The 22,919-nt window shown below is 39.8% G+C and overlaps 1 protein-coding gene across 3 annotated transcripts in view; it reads left to right on the top strand.

The window, feature by feature from the left end:
- C8H1orf21 (chromosome 8 C1orf21 homolog) overlaps window positions 1-22,919 on the top strand; it is a 119,999-nt gene that overhangs the window by 43,279 nt on the left and 53,801 nt on the right. For all 3 annotated transcript variants that reach the window (XM_030496435.1, XM_030496438.1, XM_030496437.1), the window contains one exon: window positions 5,876-6,081. In XM_030496435.1, coding sequence (XP_030352295.1) covers window positions 5,988-6,081 — 94 coding nt within the window. In that variant the 5' untranslated portion in view covers window positions 5,876-5,987. The remainder of the gene's footprint in view (window positions 1-5,875; window positions 6,082-22,919) is intronic.

Here is a 22,919-nt window from a genome sequence, read left to right as displayed (position 1 = left end):
ATGTGTGAAATCTCTTCCCAGGGACTCACTAATGGTATTTCTCCTTATGAGACTGAGTAAGGAGAAAATGTTCCCTAGAAATATTGCGTTGCTGTTGAGAGCTGGTCTTTTTGGAAATTACTTGTTGCTTTAGTACATCAAACCCATGTATTGGATTAGCAGAAATGCTGATTGTGAACCAAAGAAAATAAGACACTAACCTTTCTGATAAAAAAGGTAAGATAAGCCTCAGCAGGGCAAAGTCTGTCCTGTAATAGAAAGAATAACCTGATTATATGAATCAGTAGCATTAATTCAAACCAGGCCCTCCCTGCTGGGAAAATCTAGCTAGACGAACTTTTATGCTTTTTCTGTCAGGTCTCTAGCTGTCAAATCGCAGTATTCTTGGTTGCTCTTTGAAAAGCGAATGCTTCAAATATGATTTCTGTTGAGCATGGCTTCCCAAGAGAGGATAGATGCAAATGGCAGTTCCACCATCTGACTAACTGGGCTGGTTTAGTTTGTCAGTGGTATTTTTAGTGCAGCTTGAGTAAAATGCTATGAAACTGTGGTGTGCTTTCTCTGTTTCCTTGTGCATTACTGATTTTATAGCACAACGCTAATTTTTTCCCTTTTCAGTGAGATTACTGCTGCATTTGCCCAGCTGGCCGGAACAGCGTGTTTCCAATAGGATGGTGAAACGTGGTAATAAACACTGAAATTTTGCATTGCAAAGATAAACAATTCATAAAAGGGGAGAAAATGCTTTCATGGCTATTGGTGTCAACAGGCGGAAGGGAGTATGTGCTATGGGTTCAAAGGAACAGATCATCACCGCTCACTTTGACTTTTTCCCCTTCTGTAACCTTGCCCTGTTCATTTAGCAAGTCAGTGAGTTCATTTTCAATATAACTGTGCTATTCACCAGCAGTGCAGGTTCAAATAATTTGAAGAAGGAGAAAGAGAGCTTATATGATTATTTATTTTTTTTTTCCTAAGTATTTTTATTTTTATACCCTCCTTAGGCCATTGGTGCACTTCAGAGGCAAAAGTTCTGTCTTTTTGGCTCAAAAATGCTGTTTGGCAGTTGAAAAAAAACTCCCCAAACCCCATCTTTTCTGGCAGATGTGGTGGAAGGTGGCTGAGGAAGAGGAATGTCACAGCAGGGGATTCCCAGGTGCTAACTTCCAGTGAAGTCATGGAGGACAAGTTCAGAAGATATTGCTGCTTTCTTCTTTCGGAGGGGGGGGGAAAATCAAATGGAAATCAGACTGGCCTATGGAAATCAAACTGGCCTATTTGTTATAGGAAGTAAGTGTGATTAATAGCAGTAAGTTAAATCCTTGGGATCTGCCTGGACTAGGTTGTATTATATGAAAAGCCAGTGTGGTGTTTCTTTGTAGCTTAGGGTTTTTTTCATGGCTGCACAAAGATCATTGCTTTGATCTCTTGAGCTTTGTGAAATTTTAACCTGATTTCGTGTGTGGTCAACATGGAAGGAAACTTTTAGATGTATCTGCAGCCTGAAGAAGATGAAGGATTTGGTTATCTCAACGCAATAAAGATGAAAAGAAATACACATGTGGTCATAGAAGCATTAACGTACATTTGTTGTAAAACACTGGAGATCCTCCACTTGCTATTAAGAATATGTTTTTCAGCTGTGGAAGCAAAATATGTTTTGTCAAGGATGCAGCCTCGGATGTGACTGCCAGAAATAAGAGGTGAAGGGATGATGAGTGGATTAATGAAGTGTTGAAAGAGCTGGTGAAAGAAAAAGCACAACATAGGCATGCCTAAAAAAAAAAAAAAAAAACCCCAAAAAAAAATAAAAAGGGAATTGCTTAAGTTTCCAAAGGCAGTTTCTATTCTAAGAATTGAGCTCCCCTGTTTTTTAGCTCAGAAGAAACTTGAGGTACGGCATATAGCATCTGAAAGCATCTGTAGCCTTCTCTCGACCTGCACATAAGATGTTAATCTTAAACCTGTCGCATTTAATTTGGGAGTGGTGTAGATACTTTTGATCTGCCTAAGAGATTTTTCTCACTAGCTTTTTGCAGATTGGAGCTTGTAAATTGTCTCTCAAATCTTGATAATTAATGATGGTGGGTGGTGAACGTGAACTGCAAATGGTTTGAGGTTTTCTTATACCTTTTATTTTTGGCTTCTGAAAATCTGTATACCCCCAAATGCTCAGGAAAACAAAAGGGAAAATTGGATTTGTGCAAAAGTGGGGGAGGAGGCAGAACGGATGTGTTACTCTGCTGCCACTTGAAGTACTGTGTTTCACATCCTCCAAACCCTCCGCAGGAATCCCACTGAACGAGGACCAGCACCTACCTAATTTCTGAGCGATACCCAAACCTTATCACTGAGGGCTTCAGTACTTGGGCAAGAGTTGTTTCCCTGAGGCTGGGGGCAGTGTAAGGCTGGAGATCATCACAGTGTCATGTATCTCAGATTTCATCTCTTGTAAAATTAATGCTGCTTTTCTCTCACTCTCTTTGTTTGTTTTAAATCCTCTTCTAATTCTGGGTTGTGTTAGATATCCATGTCACAGTCTTGTCTGTTTCTCTGCACTATGTTAACAGTAGTCCAAGAATTGTGCCCAGAGATGTGCGTTAGACTTATCTTGGAGGTCATTTTGGAGTAGCTTTCTCAGCCCAATTTTATTGGCACCAGAAGAAATTGCCTCCATAATCCAAGTATTAGTAGTGTAGTTTTTTCAGACACTGCTAGGATTATTGTTCTTTAATGTAAAAGGTGAAACTTCCAGTTATTGTATTCCTATTTGTTTCCTTTAATCACAGTATGCCTTTGAATGTGACTGTATTTTTAGTTAGGTTGTTGTGTGCTACCAAAGATGCTGCAAGAGAGATTTGTCAGTGGCTATTTTACTTTCCCTCCCCGCAAAGACCTTTATTCTTCTACATTCATGTTTTGTATCTCTTTGCTCCCAATTGCTTCTACAGCTCACTGGTCCTGGGTGATGGGACCATCATGCTCATGGGTACTCATCAACGATTAAGTATTTTGCGATTTGTATTGCTGCTTGTTGGCTGTGTATAAGGCTTCACAAAAAATCCCCTCCTAAAAACCAAGCCACTGCTATGTTATGAAATACATTTGGTTTTTATTACTAAGCAGCTGTTTCCCTTTTCTAAATGGTCCCTGCTGAAAGACAGAAAAAGAAAGAGGAAAAATAGTTGAACAAGGCAACAGGATAATTCGTTCAACAGGTACTTCTGTGAGAGCAGCTCAGCTGTTCTATGAGAGATGCTGGTTTTACAGTGTGCAGTGATTTCCCCCATGTACAGTCTGTTAGCAGTCCCAGCTACACACATTCTTGTCTTTTCTGGGGTTACATTTGGTTTCCCCTTGCTCTTTGCCACATAGCTGGACATATCCTTTTCCGTGGGATAATATAACTGGTTATATTTTAAACTGGCAATCAAAGTTGCTGTTTTCAGGCTCTGCTTACCTTGAGGCTCTTTCATCTTAAATCTGAAACAGACTCTGAGGTAAAAACTTGGTCATTTTACCTCCTCATTTGTTTCAGCTGGTGTATTAAAAGCTATTGTCTTTAGGCAGATTTGCATCCTCTAAAAAAATCAGTCCTCATTTAATTTCCAGTCCAGTTAGAAATTATCCTTCCCAGTCTGCTATTTCTCCTCCATTTCACATACCTCTGTGTGTTTTGACCTGCCTCCTGAGCAAGCACAGTGTGGCTGATGCTCTAAATGCTTAAAGATCCTCATTTCCAACTCCAGTAGTGAGACAAAACCTATTACCTTAATGCTAGCTGTCATGCTATTTGGACACATGTGAAGAAGAATTGTCTGCTGCAACCTTCACTGTGTTGCAAAAACTTAAGAACAACCAATATAGTTTACATAAAATGGGTGTATTGGTATTTACAATGCATGGCAGTGTAATTAGGATGGCCTAAGCAGGATTATTGACTGCTTGGATGTGCATAGAGGAATCTTGAGAGCATTTTGTGTCTTAGGAGGGCTATAGCTTTGTCTGTACAATTGACAAGTAGAAGCATTACAACAATTTGAAAAATATCCTTGGCAATTGCTTTAGGAAGCAGAAAGCTTCCCTAGCTTAATACTGACTTTTGCTACAACACCTAGGTTTTCTTTTCTTTCTTTCTTTCTTTCTTTTTTTTTTTTTTTTTTTTTTGGTTTAAAAAAAGTAACCATATAAGGTTAAAAAAATAGCTCGGGGGGATCTGCCGCTGACAGCATGAATGCCTGGTTTAAAATCCTGAACTTTCAGGCAAGTAGCTAGCTCTGGCTAAGGGAGAGGAGAAGGATGCAGTAATTAGAAATTTATGCTCAAGTGTGCATATATAGGAGGAAGGAAAAAAGGAGAAAGCATGTTAGAGAATATACTGAACACATAGAAAAATGCAGGTACAGGGGTGGCTGGGAGGGTTAGCTGCTTAGAACAGGGCTTGAGCATATATATGTTGTACACTTTGAGTGGAATGCCCTACTTAAGTAGAGAAAGATGCGCAGAGCAACATGGAAGATAGAAGCTGGTCTGTGAATAGACGTGAGAGGTGGTTCTATCCAGAGTCCTTCGCCTTGCATGGTAAAAACTCCTTGTCAGGGAACTTGCGGCTGCAATAGCAAAAGCAGAATTGCTCTCGACCTGGTGGCCACATCTTTGGGAATGGACAGGGAAATCACTTCAAGGGCAGCTGTGGAGCAATCCTAGACCGTGTCCTGGTGTGCCACTGTGGTGCCTTGGCACAAGCAGGTGTGCTGTTCGTGCTGAGCACACAGGGAAATAAATCTCGGAAGATTTTCCTTGGAGTTATGCATTTCTGGTGGGATGGATACTGATATATCCCTGGTAAAAGGGCCCATCTGCTGTTATAGCTAAAATTATTGTGGTTGGCATAGAGTAAAATGAGCCACATCCTTTTAAAGTAAATGCCCAGAAGTAATGAGTTAAGAAATCGTATGTATAATCTTGTGCTATAGCTGAACTAAACAACTCAGCAGAAAGGGGTGGTTCTCATTTTTCTCTAGCTTTTCTCCTATTCCTAAAGGTTTGGCTGGTGCAAAAGAGAGCCAGGTCATCTCACCAAACTTTGAAGTTGTTTTTATTCAAGTGCAGAACCACTCAGCAATTAAACAGTTATTTTGGTTTTGTTTTTACATAAAATATTGCAGCTATGAATTAGCTTTTTCTTCCCCCTCTTGTTTTATGTGACATCTGGATGGTTCAGAGAGTGTTATTCCATCTTATAATGAGGATAGTTGCCTTTTTGAGCAGTGGAGGTTCTATGGATTCAGTAGAGTAATGAGCACACAGAAAACATATAATACAGCTGGCTATCGCCTTTCACATCTATTAACATAAGCTCTTTAATTGATTTAGGGAAGTTATTTTGTCTGAACACTTGCAATTAGCAGCTCTTAATCACTAAAACACTTTGTAAAAAATCTGGCTTGATGGGTAGATTGGTAAAAGGAACAGGAGGAGCAGATATTGATAGTTTCTTATCTTCTTTCCAAAAATATCCCCTGTTCTGTGGGAATAGCTGGGTGTGTGGGAAACATATTTGTGTGCATGTTCCTTTCTTCAAGCTATGGATTAAACTAATAGGGCTGGAAGAGACTTAGAGTTCAACTCCTGCACTCCTGTCCCAAGGCAGGATTGATATACCTGTATCATGATCTACCTATGTCAGACATTTATTGAATGTCTGACATAGCATGGTTTAGCAGCCTAAGATGATGGAGAGAGCCTGTGATATCCTACTCCTCTTCACAAACCCCATGATATATGTCTTCTTGAAGATTCACATTTAGAAGCCACCTTTTGTCAACATTTTTCTCTCTTCTTTTTTTTTTTTTTTTTTTTTGGCCTTCTTTAGGTAAAAGTGACTTGACAACCAAGCAGGAAGGTGGATTATTTTTAAAACAATGAGCATGCGTCTCTAGACATGATTTGTGTTTCGGTCCAGCTGGAGCTGTCTGAATGAAGCTATGGGCTGTGCCTCTGCCAAGCATGTTTCTACTGTTCAAAACGAAGAGGAAACTCAGAAGGGGAAAAACTATCAGAATGGAGATGTGTTTGGTGGTAAGTGTTGCAGGATTTCATCTTTTTCCCAACACCAAGAATGTTCAGGAAGGTATATTTGGGAGCCTTAACCTTTCACAAAATATAATGGAAAATCATGTTAAAATAAATCTCAATTGTAGTGCAGTTGGACTCTCCAAGGGACAATACCATGACACCTGAAACAGAGGTCCAGGTGAAATCCTTTGCAGAAAATTAACATTTTAAGTGATGTACAGTACTGCGCAGTCTTTGACTACATGAATCCTGTAATAGTTCAAAGACAACAAGTTGCACAACCCCTCATATTTATATATGTGTCTGTCTATATTTTTAATTAGATACCAAATTAGTTGACTCATTTCCTAAAAATAAAGATCTGTTCAGTAATAAAAACTCCTCAATACTGTTGTTCTGTAAAGCAATAAAACATTAGTTCTGAAATCCTATAGCAAACAGGGTTTGAAGGTACAATGACACTAGAAGTAACCTGTGAGGGATTGATTGGTCTTGGGAAGCTCTGAATGTGGGAGGAAAACATCTGTTCACTGTGTGGGAAGACTGATCTGTGATCCAGGTCTTGTCACAGACGCTTGTGCATCAGGCAAGATAAAGTGTTATGAGATAAAATGCATAGTCAGCTTCATTCCCGCCCACCCCTGATTCTGTTAGTATATGCTAAATGTTCTCTAGATAATGATATAAATAATAATTCAGTTTTTAAAATGTTTGGAATTTTCTGGAAGATTGTTCAGAAATGGAATTTCTAGATCTGCCCAGATATTTATCTGAAAGTTAAGTCAGCTGTGAATAAACTAACTTGGTACTGTTATTCTTAAAATAGGTGCGTTGCTACTGAGTATGCCAAACTTCTGGGTTTTCTTATAGCAATTGTTTGTGTAGTAGTGGGAATGACACATCGAGCAACAACAACAACAAAAAAAATCTCCCTTTAATTTCAAAAGCAATGATATTTCACTTTTTCAACCTATTTGAGGGCTAATTTGCTCTCACATTAGTTCCCAAAGCAAGAATACCTACAGATCTAATCTGAAGAGGAAGTAGTTGTTCAGCAAACTTCAGGACAAAGTGATGGGTTATTTTCTTGTGTGTGCTGCTACGCTAACCTGAGAGATGCTGGTTTTGGAATTGTGAGTTCAGTATGTTACTTCTATTAAAACAAGCTTTAAGTGCTGTCATGAACAAAAAGCTCTATTAGTTTCTCAAAGGAATTTGAGTTTATATTTTAGCTGATATTTAGCAAAGGAGCAAATTTTGGCAATATGTGTGTCTCAGGGCTTTTTTATTTGGTTTTTGTTTTGTTCAACTGCATGCTGCGGGCCAAAGATCGTAACTTTAGTGACAAAAAACCTAAAGTAACTTCTGGAGGCAGAGATTCAAGAAGACTGAAGGGATTTTAAAAGGCTCCCACGTTATAGAGCTGGACTGGTGTCAGCAGTATCATTTAGCTATTCTGGGATCCATCTGAGGGCTGTTACTCATTCTCTATTTTAGAGAAAACTGTCAATATCAGGAATACTCCCTGCTGTTAACGATTTTCTGGCACATATTTAGATAAGCAGTTTGTTATTGCTAAAGGTTCAGTGCCATGACCGATCCCTTTTTAGCAAAGAGTTGGAGTCTAACTTAAAGAACTTGTTGAATGGTAACCAGAATGAGCACAGAAGCCACGTTTTCTCCCTTGCTGCTGAGGGATAGCCTCTAGATTAGGAGTTGGGTGTATGAGAAAGGTGAACTGGAGTGTACCTGGTTTTATTGCTGTCCTTTCGGGATCTAGAAATGATCAACAGGATGCTTAGATGCCCAGAAGCAGGAAGCTGCATGCTTCACGTATGCAGTGTCTTGCATAGTTCCTGAAACAACTTTTTAATAACAAATAATAATAAAAAAAAGAAACCAAACCAAAACAACAACAACAAAAACCCCAAACAAACCAAGGCAAGAAAATGACACATTAACGTCATATTTATCATTCTTCTTTAACAATCTTTTGGACTTGCCAAATACCTAGAGCTCTTTCATAGGAGGCTGAATACTGTTACTGCTCCCCCTTCTTCCATATTGGAAATTGTAGTGTCAATTGCCTTGTTTGAGATGAGTTTAGGCCTGAAAGCTCAATGTATTCTGCCCATTTAATTTCCCTTTAAACTTTCATGTTGTTAGTGCCAAATTAGTTCCATGTAACACATTCTGCAGTTTTTCCTGAAGTCATCAAGGAGGAAGTCAGTGGCAGTATTGGAGGGCTGTTATCATCAACTCCCTGCAAGGAGAGAGCATAGTTGTGCTGGGTTTGAACAGATGATCTCAACTAGGATGGCAGATTGTAGCAGAATAAGTTCCCAGACATACATGAGGATCCACAGAGTCAACAAAGTGAAAAGCACTGCAGCACTTCCATCATTTGTTTGCCTGTCCAGTTCCAGGTGCCAAGAACTGCTGGATGTTTCCTTGTTTATTTCTGGGAAGGGACAGAAGTGTCTCATCCAGCCAGTAACCAAGAGCAAAGTATCTCTGTAGCCTATAGAGATTGAAAATTAACTGTAGAATGACTAGGCGGAGCAAGACTGAGGTGAGCAGCAGGAAAACTGGAGGGTTTAAGAGGAGCAAGAAGGTAATGGAAAGGCAATTAGAGGTAGTTAGTAAGATTAGTTTTGGGGAAGGAGGCAGCAAAATGAGAGAAACAGATACAACAAGTGAGGTTGGATGGTGGCTGATGTTAGTGATAACGTCCATAACATCCTGAGAATATTGGTATGTGTATATCATGATGTTCATAGGTAGTGGTGACTTGGAGTGTTTTTATCTGGGGAGTTATCTGATGTAAGGTGCCTATGCAGAAGTAGCAAGTATGAGCTGAGTGGAGAAAATCCTGAAGGACCTGGAGCAGCAATGACAGAATTAAAGGAAAATACTTCAGTGCTGGTGCTACCTTCCCTGGGCAGCAGGTGTGATCTGAAAGATGGCATTTACCGTATATTCTCCCTTGCTGTTTGCCTAAAATCTGAGATGAAAACAGTATTCATTTTTCTTCCCATTCATCATTCCCAGACAAGTTGCAGGCAGAAAGAGTCAACAGTAAGGACTTGTACTTGCCATCTTGCTTTAGCATTAAATATGTTATTTTAAGTGAGGAGAGGTATGAAAATACTTTCATTTGATTCTAGCCATATTTGCTCTTACCTATGCCTTAGGCTGCTGGGATTTTTTGTCACTTACGGATTTTTTTGTAGTGGGTAGTTGTAAGCATTAGCCACGTAGCTGAATAACTTTCACTTTCCCACATACCACTCTTTTTCCACAAATAAGTGCACTGGCAACAAGACAGTCATTCACATGATTTTTCTGTAAGCTCTGTCTTCGGTGCTCAAGAGCTTTCCCACTTTGCTCTACTGCTCTAATGTAGCTCTACAGGTAGCAAGTGGAGCCACTGAAGAATGAACTACTGAGGAATGGTCATTGATGCCATTGCACTTGTTTTCCATCTGGACATTAAAAACTGCCACTGCCAGCCTACAGTGATAGAAACCCTTTAGTCATAGGGGTCACTCTATGCCACATCTGCCATCAAGGTTGAATAATGGTAGCAGTTTCAGAGGCAGAGAAAGGGGTTAGTTATAGCCTGGGGTTATAAATTTCCCTCTTGTAACTGATGGAAAAGAGCTGTAACTATGAGAGTGCTGGGGGGAAGAGAGAAGACCTGTCTGGTTGTAGTTAAACATGGATTCTTCCTATGAAAGAGGTCTACTGTATGTACACAACAATCATTAGTTGTCTGAACTGAAGAAGACATGAAGGTGGCCTCAGAATTGAGTAAATATGGTTGTATCTCTAAGCTTCTCATTTAGGGTAAGCTCATGGTACTGGACTTCATAAGCAAAGGAAGGGCAGAAAGAACCTAAGTAAATCCTGTGCAGCTCCTTGCTCTCTGTGCCTTGGATAGCAATTTTGTGTTCATGTTGCAGAAGTTGTCAGAACAGCATCAGTATTGCATTGCCAACTTTGACTTCCTCTACGGTGAACATAGTCCTTTAGCACTTTTTCCTATTCCTTTCAGGGGAAAAGCAGGCAAAGAAGCCATGCAGGAATTATAAGCACCAGCAGGGCTGCAGCTTTGCCCTCTGCCTTTTTGTCGTCATTCAGCTTGCATGCCACAAGCCTTAAACATGTTTTGCAGTCCTCGCTCCAAGCACTCAGAAGGTGGTCTGTCTAGAAGACCACTTAACATTTCCAAAGCTTTCCTCAGGGATCATGGTGTTTGTCTTAGGGTTTATCTACCCTGCTTTAGAAGAGAAGGAAATAATTTCCAGGTATGCAGTGTTTGGATATTTTTTCTGATCAGTAGTTTTGGCTTGACTATAGATACCACTTTGAATCCAGAGATTCTGTTTTCTGAACTGCTCGGAGCGGTGCAGTTCTGCTTCTGCTCTTCCTCAGAGCCTTTAGATGCCTTTTCCTTCTCTCCTTGGTAGGGTTGGTTGAATCAGAGTCTACTGACTGTTTGAGAGTGTTTGAGAGATCATTGCTTCTGTGAGAACTTTTTTTTTTTTTTTTTCTTTTTTACTTTTAAAAGTCACTGCAGTTTTGTTTGGTTTTTTTGTTTTGTTTTGGGTTGGTTTTTTTTTTTCCATTGAGCAGATGTATTGACCCAGGGTTCACTGTAAATTTGAAACTCTGGTGTTTAAAACCAAGAAACCCACCATGAAACTCATGAATTCTGTAAGAACAAATTCTGGCTAACTGAAAACATAAAAATTTCCATAAGATGGAAACTGTAGAAGGTAGGTTGCATTTTGCTGTAATATATATTTAAATAATTGAGTTAGCAGGCCTATCAAAGGAGATGTTCTACAGAAGATTGAATATAATATGATTATTATGTCTTGTTGGCCTCTAATGACTTTAAAATCCCTCTAATAAGGATTGTAATAATACATCTTCATTTATTCATCATTCCACTTCAAAGCTGATTTCCAGGACAATACATAAGACCTATAATAATGTAAATACCAACGAAGAACAAAATGCCATGATAGACCCTTGAGCGTTGTTGATTTCAGCATATGTTTTAATAATGTAACATCTCTTGTAGATTAATTTTATTTGTGCCTTTTTAAAAAATCATAGGATATTCATTTGGGAAGGATGTTACTGGCATAATTTTTTGTGTAAGAAAATAACTGGTAATGTGATTTTTTGTGGGGGGGGGGAAACCTATTTTAAAATTTATTAATCTGAGAGGCTAATCCAGATGTTTATTTGGAGCTCTTGGGTGCTTTGCAAAAGTAAGAGTAAACATGGCAGGTAAGAATCTTCTGGCAAACTGTGAGTATCTGTGCTGCAATTGCCAAATAGGATTTCTGTTAATAACAGCAGCTCCAGTTTCTAAACCAGTCTAAATAAAGCTGAGTGCAAAGCACAATAGTTTATAAACCAGTTTATCTCAGAGCAGCTGGGAGAATGCTAGAAAATGAAATCTTTAGCGTTGAGGTATCATAATGAGATTGAAAAACTGGTTGATGCGCATAATATCTGACTGCTTCAGAAGCTGTGGTGTAGTCATTTTCACAACTTCCCTGGTTTGTATTACAGACCCACCCTTGTTCTAGAGATGGACAACATGGAGATGATGTATGAGGGGCCTGATGTCAGATCACTTGCAGATGTGCATGCTCTTTGCTCTGCTCTGCTCTTCCTCACTCGTTTTTTTGAACAGTTTTCTCCTGTGTTGATTCTTTTTCCCCAGATCGTTTGAAAATGCCATAGTTCAAAACCCAAGCAGGAGAATTGGGAGTATTTAACTACGGCAAGTTTTTACCTGTCGTGTATGATGGCAGTCAGTCTGATGCGTTGGGAAAGCAGCAACCAGTCTTACTGGGAGGACTCCTTTCTCTCACCAGATTGAAGGGTTCAGCTTAGCCACCCAAAACAAATACACTGCTATATAGCACCCATAACTGAACTGGAAGGAAGTAGCTTTGCCTGGCTTCTTGTTCACCAATACCACCATTTAAAACCCAAAATCTTTTTTCAGCTTGTCAGGATTTTCCTCATATTGGTGTTTTCTTTCTTCCTAAATGTTTTATGGTTTTGTCTCACTTCTGCTAATCCCTGCCTTGTGACAGTCAGTTATTTCCTTCCTTGTGTCTGCCGTGTCTCATCCATGTGGGTATCTCAGTCCGCTGCCCAAGACAGCAGAGCTCTGTCGTATATATGCCATGTGCATTTGAAGTAAGTGCCAAAAGATGCTAAAGAAACTGAAACTTTTAAAACATGCTTACTATACACAGGAAGAGAAGAGCAAGGGGAATTTCAGACTATGACTTACCATTCCTAAATTTGCATTGTGATCTCCAAAAATATCGCGCCCAAATCTTTGTAGAGATTAGTTTGTTTTGGAGACTCTCCTTAACAGGCAGGCCTAGAAATATAATCTTATTCAAAACTTCAGTCTCAGGTTGTTGCTCAGGACACTTCAAAATATCTGTGGGCCTGGCAAGACTGTTCAGATGTCTGTAATTAATATGAGAGAACTTCCAAAGTCTGCCTTGTTCCCTTGCACAAAATTCTGCGAATCATCTTCTGGCCATTTGAAGTTCTGAAGTTGGGAAGTTTTTAGATAAAATTTGAAGTGAGAAAAATATATTAGAAGTGTTTTCAGTGAATAACACCTTCCTGTTATCTCTCCCTTTCCCTCAGCTGTCAGAAAAAAATGATAAAATTGAGAAGGAGAAATTCTTTCTTCTGAAAAACAGCATGGCCATCCTCACTGAACTGAAACTATCTGGAAAGCCGTAGCTTAAGGAATGTAACTTCTGTTATACTGACCATGAATGCATGCTGTGATCTGAAGGTCTTGCTGCACTAGACGTCACACAAACATACAGCTCACTTTGCCTGGCAGCATTTACTTTATTGACTGTGTTGGTCAGCTGGTTAGCACTCAAATGGTAATTGCTTCAGTTCATTTGGCTGTCCTGACATGCTTCTGCAATGTCAGAGCTTATTCATTTTAGGGACAGTAGTGATTATGCATTAAGGGGACCAGCACCATGCAGTGTTGTAATACCATACTGGCTATTTTGAGACCATAACCTTTTTTAAAGACATTTTCAAACATGAACAAATATTTTTCGTACAACCACAGGCACTCGTTCCATGCAGTGCTTAATCCATGGAAGTGAGTGGTATGTAGGCACCTACCCTCTGAAAACCTTCAGAGGAGATTTTCATTGCTTAAATTCAGCTTCTGGCTGAGCTCCTGATAGGGTAGCTTTCATGTTGTTCATGATTTCAGCAACTCATGTTATAAAGTAGATCTTGCTTTGATGATTGGAAGATAAAGAAAAGCAGATGAGTGCATTGCAGTATAGGGCTGAAGTGCATAAGCATCTTCCACGATTATGCTGGACTCTGGTTTTCCTCACTTTTCTTTTTTACTTTTTTTTTTCTTTTTTAGTTTAACAACATCTTTGTTTTTATCTACTCTTTTACAACACGATTTGGTGATAGCCTGTTTCATATCTAGGTAAACATGGATCACTCCTAAACCTGTGTTTCAGGAAGTGAGAGACAATAGCACCAAAACCACTTTGGTGTTATGTTCATGTGGGAAAGGTAATAAAATTGTATGTGTTATCTAGGTTTATGATGTATTTGTGTAACTCTGAGAACACCCTTGGTAAGTCAATAATTTACTATCTTATTCCCATAAGGAAGCAACGGGGTTTAAAAAAAACGAAAAACAAACCCCCACCTTCAGGTTTTGTCTAGTCATGTATTCGTGATCAGTGTAGGCAAAGAAAGTGTTTTCCACATGAAATAAAACTCTGTATTTTCACTTTTTTGTGAATAGAAGCGGCTCATCGTTATAGCTCTCTTGGAAAAGGTACTGCTTTTGCGGTATAAGGAAGAAGCTGGTTTGGACTATGGGTTTACTCAGAGAGTAAGAGCAAAACAAGCTCTTCATCCCCCTCCAGCAAGTAAATATTTATAGATATATATAAAGAATAAAAAGAGTCATCTGTAGAAGGTGTAACAGGTGTAACATCTCTCCTGGAGCAGTAGCAGGGTTGCCCTGTGAGGGGGGAAAAGCTTGAAGCCGAGGGTAGTGTGCCAGAGTTGGGTGCTGGTGGCAGGGTCTGTCAGCAGTACCAGGCACAGCAGTGAACCAGGTCCAGGGTCCGCCCGTGATGGGCAGTGAGGAGCAGCAGGAGACTGAAGACAGGGCTAGGGGCAAGGTAGAGTTTTCCTGAGGGCTTTATTAGGAGAGAAGATACCTACAACATGGGGTTGTGGTCCTTCCAGGAGATGGGACCACAGGCAGATCTGGTCTGGCAAGGACTGAAGGCCCAATCTTCAGCTGAGACACAGCTCCTGAATTCATGGGCAGAAAATGCAAGCGGGGGTTTCATGAGGTTGGCCATAACCTGTTAGTGCACTCAGAGCCCTGACAGCATCTATTTGTTAATTGAGAGTTTTACGTAATTATTGTGATTGAGCTAGCTCTCTCTTCTCCTGCTCCTCCCCCTCTTATTTTTACTTGAAAGTGGCAAAATGCTGGCCTGGTGGTCCTTAGGAATGACATCGAAATGAACTGAAAGGTTCCTCTAGACTCCAAGAAGATACCTTGCCACTTTCAACAAGATTATTTTTCAGCATCTAGTTTCACGGACTCAGCAGTGAAGAAAACTAGTTCAGAACTGATGGTAGAGTAACTCTTTATATACCTGGGTGTTGGAAAATCACTTAGTTGTAAATTATTTCAGGGCAGTAGAGCAACAGTGGTTGAACATGGTCCTCAATGTTTATTTGGAGTTCTGCCTCCTATTATTTCAGTTCTTTTCTTCGAAAAAAATCAGACCCTAAATGGGATTACTTTCCCAAATAGTAGATCTTTGCCATATCAATGTTGCTGAGGTTTTCCTACTTTGGACTTAAAGCAGAGCAGGTGTCTATAAATTAGCTAGATAGCCTTCAGGCACTATAGTTATCTTCTCCTGGTGGTTAATCTTCTTGCAACGTTTACAACCCCTTGTCATGGTATCAGATGAAGGAATTATTCTGCAAAGTCATTCTACTTAGTGTGAGTGCACTGTATTTATACAGACCTTCTCTAGTATAGCCACTATTTGTTATCCGCTTTGCAGTGATGCCTGGATTTCCAGACTGGTGTCTGCTGGATTTGTCATGATATGGATGCAATCAGACTCAGCACCTTTAGTGGGGATTTATGCTATAAAGATAGAAAGTGAACCAAGGTGGAGAAACTGTTGTTATCCCCACTTGGGGGGCGGAGAAATTAATCACAGGCAGGTTGTAACTTCCCTGCTTCTTTCGCCTTTTGCAAACTGCCTGTTTGTGTCGGGGATGTACCAGAGGATGCAGGGCTCTGAGGGCACCCTGAGACCCTGCAAGCAGTTGATATGTGGACAGGGTTAACATAGTTTTATTCTTGGGAATGACCCTTCCCACAATCTGTTTAGCTCGATGAAGAATATAGTCAAAAGTGGAATACAAATAAGGTGCATAGGTTATGCATTCACAATTGCATTAGTGTACTATAAATAGGGGCATACATGCACCTTTGGTATTTGCTAGAAAGAAGTCAGGATGTGTTTTCTGGCAGCCTTGGTGCTGAAGGAAATCCATTTATTTTTAAGACAAACTTTTTTTTTTTTTTTAATTAATCTTTTGAAGACGGAATCCTTTGCATTCATTGCCTACCTGTAGGTGCAGGCATGGAAGAATCACGGTAAAAATGCCACATACTTTCAATTACTGCAATGTTCCTTTTGTTGTTTTCCAAGCGTTGTATTACTTGGCCACAAAGTTAAAAAATAAAACCCAGAGACTGAAGTTTGGCCAGGAAAACCTCAGTCTGGGGGATAATTCTCTGATTCCCCAGGTAAGCCTTGTGAAGCTGCGTGGGTGCATATTCATTTCAGCAACACAAGGCTGTAATTTTATAGTAGGAATATCTACAGGTAGAAATATCTATTAAATACAAGAAGAGATAACCTTACCAGTTAGTATTTGTGTACCCTCCCATACACAGCCAAATATACCTTTACAGGTTAGTTGCTGTGAAACTTTGATTTCTAAAAAAATGACGAAATGCTTTGTTGTCCTATGTGCTTGTACTACAGCCAAACATTTATTTGGTAACATATAAGGCATTTTTCCATTAGGTACTTCTACAGAACACTGTGCCATCATGGGTATTTTAAATAAATCCTATAACTAAGTGGTCTTATGTTGTCCCTGGTCTGAGGCCCAGGACTGACTGTGCTCTCTCTATCTTAATATTGCTGCCTCATGGGCTTATAAAAAACAAAGCCTGGCTTCTGCTGAGTGGGTGTAATCATGCCTTGCCATGTGCCTTCTTATCTCAATGAGGAGGGGCTCTGGCAAAAAGGATCAGGTTTAGGGTGCTCTTAAATTATGTATTTCTCTTGTAATGGGAGCACTGCAAGAGGCTGTTCAGGCAACAGAGGTACAGAGCGCTTAATGTTCTGCCTTACTGGGAAATAGCGTGAAGTTGCCTTTGTTTCAGGATTTATGGTTTCAGGAACTTTCTCTTTGGCCTATTCAAAGAGGAAAAAAGGGGGTGTTTTTTTTTGTTTGGTGTTTTTTTTTTTAATGGAAGTCTCCTAAATTGAATTAACGGTTGTATTTATTAAAATTATATCCATTTTATCCCATCAAGTCATGAAGTGGTATATTGAATTTTTAAGTAGTAACTGGGTGCATCTTGAGATATTTTTAGGTTGAAAGTACGTGTCTGATATAAGTCGTCTGAGCACACGTTTCTTATTTTGATTTTTTTTTTTAATTTTTTTTTTAGCTAATGCTAAAAACTGCCTTTTCTTGCACACTGATATATTGCTTTCTTTTAAACAGTGTTGCCCAAAGGGAAGGGGAGGAGGCATGGAAAATCACTAGCTTTTTAAAATTTCTTTTTCTTTTCCGCTCAGTCATCTTTACACTTCTGGCATATCTTAAATGTGCGTGTTTGTGTGTTACTTGCACGGAGTGGCTTTAATGTGGTTGCAAGACAGCAGGCAATGAACGTGGATGAGTACTTCTAGTCTCATAAGCAGGTTATGTTTATGATGACAGTAGGGACAAGGGAGGAGATTGTTAACAGTACAAGATAGTGTGGAAGAGCAGTGACTATATGCTGCAGAGAATTGGGAGTTAATTTGTAGCTTGGCGTATATGAGGAGATGGAGCTGTTAAACCTGGACTGGACAGGGCTGTGAGCCAGGCTGCCCGATTTTGCTCAGGTTTGGGGAATTTCGTAGGATGTTCCCATTGTTACCATTGATTGCCTGAAGGATATGCCTCCCTGTGTCAGCACCACGTGGGTGGTAGGTGTTGCTTTAGATAAAGCTTTTGCAACATGGATGCTTCTGAGGAAAGTAGGCAGCTTTCAGAGATAACAAATTAACTCTGAATATTGTAACCAGTAAAATATAAATCTTCCCGATAGGTTAATCTTGTAGCTCTGTGGATGGCCTGTAGGTAAGGTAATTAACTTTTATATCTTTTGCACTGGAAATTTGTGCTGTATTTTATAAATGAAGTTTTCATTAGTCCCCCACTTCCATCCTGATTTACAGAATACTAGCAATGAGGAGATATTTGTGCTCATTGCGAATCTTCAATACATTACTGGTCCTGGATTATTATTCTGTCCCTTTCCTAATGCAATTAGTAAAAATGAAAGAGCTGTTGATTTACAAATACTCTTTGAGGTACATGAGCAATGAAAATTTGATAGACTGATGTTAATAGAAGGAAACTACTATGCCAGAAAGGATGTTAAAATCCTTTTCAAGTCATATGTTTCAGGGCAACAATCTCATTTAGTAGTTGGCTGACCGAGAATGACATAATTTGTTAAGTAAATAGGAATCAGCTGTTTTGTCAACAAGGAAACTGAAGACACCTTGTCATGTATTTGCAGTAGGATGTATGTAATTTTGGGGTTGTGGAGTGGCAATGACTCCCCACACACACAACCCCCAATAGGTTTTCGGTGTCTAGAGCAATTAGTTGATATATTAATGGGTCTGTAAGGAGCAGGACCTCCATTGCTGTACAAAAGATGCTCATAGTAATTGTCAATTAAGTATTTTTTCTGGAATCTGACTAGATGCTGACGGGTTCTGTGCTAAAATGATAAATATTTTGCAGTGGAGAACATAGATGGTTGCCGGCTCAGGGGGAGTCAGCAGAGACCAGGAGTTTCATTAATGATGTTGAAAAACTGAAAAGAATGATACATTTAGTGCTTGGTGGGGTTTTTTTCTTTCTAAGTGAGAATTTAAAAACAGAGCAGTAAAATGGAATTGAAGTAGCCTTTTTGACCTGGCTGCTCTGTGCTGTCTAGACTGGCTGAGGTGACAACTTTTGGATTTGTATCAAGAGAGTTTCCAGAATGTGACATGGAGAGGCAAGAGGATGTCACCCACCTCTCCTACACAGCTGAGAAAGTCTTACCATCACTGCTTACATGCTTGATAGGTTTTAGTCACCTAATTGGATTGCAGGAGAAGTTTAAATTATTCTTGTGTTGTAGTCTGTTATATTAGCAGGTTTGCTCCCCAGCTATTCCTCTTCTCTCTTGTCTCTCCCTTCCACAACAAAGAGGTTTATGGCAGTGAAGCCAATTCTTCAAACTTTGCTTTTACAGTTTCTGAGCATCAAAAAGAGTTTTCTTCAGGGCAGGGTCATGCAACTTTGTTTAAAAATAAGTTTGTGGTATTTAAATGTAGGAAGTGATTGGAAATGCTGACCTTCCAGCTCCTTCAAGATACAGGGAGGGCTGTGTGGGGCCAGCCCTGTGCTGCTCCCCTGTCATGGTATGGGGATGCTGAGGCAGGGTGGTGCAACCTTAATCCAAAAACCTACCTCGTGGCAGCATATGAACAGCAACATTTTTAAGACACAGACCCTTTGTTTTCCTCCTGTCTGTTCCTTTAATTAATCTCTCTGCTGCTTGTTTCCTCTCCTGCGTTCATGTCTCAACTTGATCTTTTTAGTGGGCTTGATAATTGTATTTACTGAGTATCCTTCCTGCCAAGCACCATGGCTGTAATCTCCTCCACCTGACAAATGGTTTTCTTTGAACAACCTGTATCTGGCTCAAAGTTATGTTTCAATTAAATGCAAAAAAAAAAAAAAAAAGGTAAAAAAAAGTGCATGTATGTGTATATATGTGAGTTACATAGTTATAGCAATCAAAAATCTGTGTAGCGGAAAGATAGTTATGAATGCACACAATAGTTATGAGGCACTATTTTTTTGGCTTCTTAATTACAGACAAGTACATAAGTCTTTAATTATACAATCTTGTGGCTTTTTTCAATACCAACTTATGTAAGGAGTTTCCTCATATCTTAAATATGAATGGGTGTCTAAAAGATCTGGAGGTTGCATCATTAAAGATGGTACAAGCATTGCAGAAATTGCATGTTTAGTTTAGGATGTTGAGGTTGTATTTTTAAGTCTTTTTCTGAGGTAATGGAATGGCCTCTGAGACTGTAGTACACTTTCCCATGCTTGAACCAGCCATTCGTGGCATGTACCTGGCCAAAAGCATTCATTGGTGGAACTGGCTGGAGCGTCCTGATCTTGTCAGGGGGCTGTGATGGAGCAGAGCAGCAGAGTGTCGTCTTCCTCCATGGGGTCCAGGTTTTTTAAAAATTTCTGCTCCTCCCCCTGCTACACACACGCAAACCCATGAGCCTCCTTGTCTTCAGGAATTGTTTTTCAAGTGGTTTTGGGTACTCAGTGGCTTCCACTTGTTCATGCATCTTCCCATACTTCTCTTCACATAAAGAGATTTAACCCTGAGGAACGTAGAGGAAGTCTGAGCTAGAACAGGAAAAGCTTTAGGTTGTACCCTGACCTCCCGCATCGATCTGTGTACCATGGAGGGATGACCTGCATGCAAGGAAGCCAGTTGTGCAAACCATGGTTAGTTGTCACTTTTTTTTCCACCTGGTGTTATTAGACACATTGTGTATGAAGCAGAAATCTTTATGGAAAAATTAGTTCCCACAAAACAATGGTATTGGCTGTGCACCAACTTGTGTGTATACTTATATTTTTTTCCCCTGCCAAAGTACTCCTCTGACCTACCTACCACTGAGGCAGGTAGACCTAGCAGATACACTGTAGTGGGCCTTTGCTCCTTTATGCATAATATGATAGAAAATTATATGTACAGCTGTATTTGTCACAGTCTGTAGACTATGTGACAGTCTAAATGCAGAGTAGCCTTGGGAGCTTTTTGGCCAAAAAGAAACCAAATCGTAGAAGGAAACAAGTAATGATGACCTTGATTCAGCTGCACATCTGCATATAGTGGTGGTGTCTCTGCAAGTCATGTTCAAAATCCAAAAATTAAACCTATAAAAACAAGGGAACAGCACCTTCTCCCACAGGCAGAAGTCAGGCTGGGCCTTTCGTGGGAGAGGACAGAGACAGCCAAAGGATTGAGAGCTGCAAGCAGTTTGCAGCACTGCAAGCTTCTGACAGCATTAATCAAGAATAGGTTAGTATGGCAATATGAGTTTTTGTGCTTCTACAGTAGCAAAGATCAAGATGGTGTCCATTAACATTAATGGAGCTGCACTCCTGTCAAACCTGTTTGCCTCAGGGGAACACCGTTGAAAGCTGTCATCATTTGGGCCTGGGAAGGGGTAGTCTGATAAAGTAGAAGGGAATTTGCTAAATTTTTTGAAGTAGGCATCACCCTTGGAGTTCATGTTTTATAAACCTCTAGCTGTTACATGGGCTGTAGTAGGAACTGCTTGGTGGCTTAGAACAGAGCTACCTTTATCTTGCCTAGCTTCAGGGCAAGTGTCCTTCCAATACTGCAGAAGTCTTCCATGTAGGGTCTGGTTTTTGTTATACTGAATGCCTCTGCCTCCTTCTCTCCTCCAGAAAAACAAACGTAGCAGTAACAGCTGTCTTGTGCAGAAGCAGTAGTTAGCATTCCTTGGGCACATGTTGAGATTGTGTAGGAAGAAGAAAAAATACTTGAGGGTGGTCTTTCCAGATGTGCTGTGATCTGTGTGGTGCATTCAGTTTCTTAAACAGCTTTTCTTTCAGATGATTTGTATTTTGTTGGCAGAATTGGTGTGGTGTTTGTGCACCTGTTCTCTGTTTAGTATCTGGTAGTGTCCACTGTCTGAGCTTCCTCCAGTGGCTCTATTTTAGATTGGATTAAGGTAAAAGAACTTAATTTGGGAAATCTGAGTGAGCATTTTCAGATAGTCTTTTGAGAAAAAAATGGGTTGGCTTATTTCCTAAGCTGTTCTTTTCATTTAGTTCATGTTAGTAAAAACAACATGATCACTGGGATCTAGAATTGCCTGTGAGTTGATAGCTTTGAGGGTTGATGACAGAGGAAGACAGTGGGCTTCTCACCCAGTGCTGGTTGATCTCTGACGAAATTTCACTTTCAACCCACATCCAGGTGGATGGAAATCCACCCCCGCAACTGCGGATCTCAGCAATTAAGTCTGAATCGAAACAAGGATGTAGAATGAAAAGAGCTATGTAGATGCTGTTTTCTTTGAGTACTTGAAGCTGGAGCTAAGAAGATAACTTAGATATCCTCCATTACCTAGTATTTAGTTTGGGAAACATTCGCTTACAGGATTTTTGTAACTTCTTTAACTGTTGACTGTTTTAAAAAAAATCTTTGACATAGCTTCTGCTGTCATCCAGGCAATTGATATCTGCATACAGTAACAGAGCTGGAATAATCTGAGTGGCTCTTCTCATCCCTCTTGTGCTCTGAAACAGGATGGACTTGAACCTATGGCACTCAGGGCTGACCACTGCGATGATGGAACTGAAATCACCCAAGCAATTTAATTCTACTTCTTGACTGTCCCTGTGGTTAGTGTTTTTTTTTTTCCTGATGCCTAGCCTGGCTTTTTCCAGAGTTAAGCCCGTCACTGCTCATGTCCTACCAGTGTAGCTGTGAAGCTCAGTGGCACTGCAGATGATGTTTGGCATGTTTTGTGTTTAGCATCAAAGTGCTCACCTGCTGTTACATGTTTCAATTAAATTGCATAAAAATATCTTATGATTTTTAACAAATATTTTTAGAAAGAGTGATTCAGCCCTTTATCTAAATATAGTTTTTAGCTTTCAAGTGTTTGAGAGACGAGAGCACATGAATCTTTGATCTGTGGCATTCCTCATGTTCACAGCAGTAGAAGTGCTTTCTGCACCTGGCAGAAATAAGTATGGTACAGAGAAATTTGTTAGGCAAAAGTTCATATTTTATAGGATATATATGTGTTTTATTACAGATGAAGGATAAATCTTCACATGTCCTTTGATAGAAAGGCAAGAGATACTAAATTAAAACATGAAGGACAGGAAAATGAAGGTGTGGTTAGAAACTTGCTTCTTCGCAGTGTGTCTAAAGTACCACTTATCTCCTGCCTGATACTTGATACATCACTAAAAATAGAGAAGAGAGACTCACCCATCATCCCTGTTGATGACAGCAGAGCCAAATTGGTTTGTCCTTAGATGTCTGAAATGGGAATGCAACATAAATCAGCATTTTTTTTTAAGACGTTAACAAAACCTTTTTTCAAAAGTCACAGTGAGTTCAGATATATATTTGATGGATTTATGCTTTTCTTTTGCTGTTGTGTTGAGGTTTTTGATTTGGATTTTTTTTGGTTTGGTTTGGTTGGTTTTTTTTGGGTGGATTTTTTTTTTTTTTTGGTGGGGGTGGGGTGGTGTGGGGTTTTTTGTTTTGTTTGTTTGTTTGGTTGGTTTTTGGTTTTTTATTAACTGGG

This window comes from Strigops habroptila, chromosome 8 (assembly GCF_004027225.2).
Source record: "Strigops habroptila isolate Jane chromosome 8, bStrHab1.2.pri, whole genome shotgun sequence".
Taxonomy (NCBI): Eukaryota; Metazoa; Chordata; class Aves; order Psittaciformes; family Psittacidae; genus Strigops; species Strigops habroptila.
Note: the sequence above shows the minus strand (reverse complement) of the source record. Positions and strands in the feature narration are given on the sequence as shown.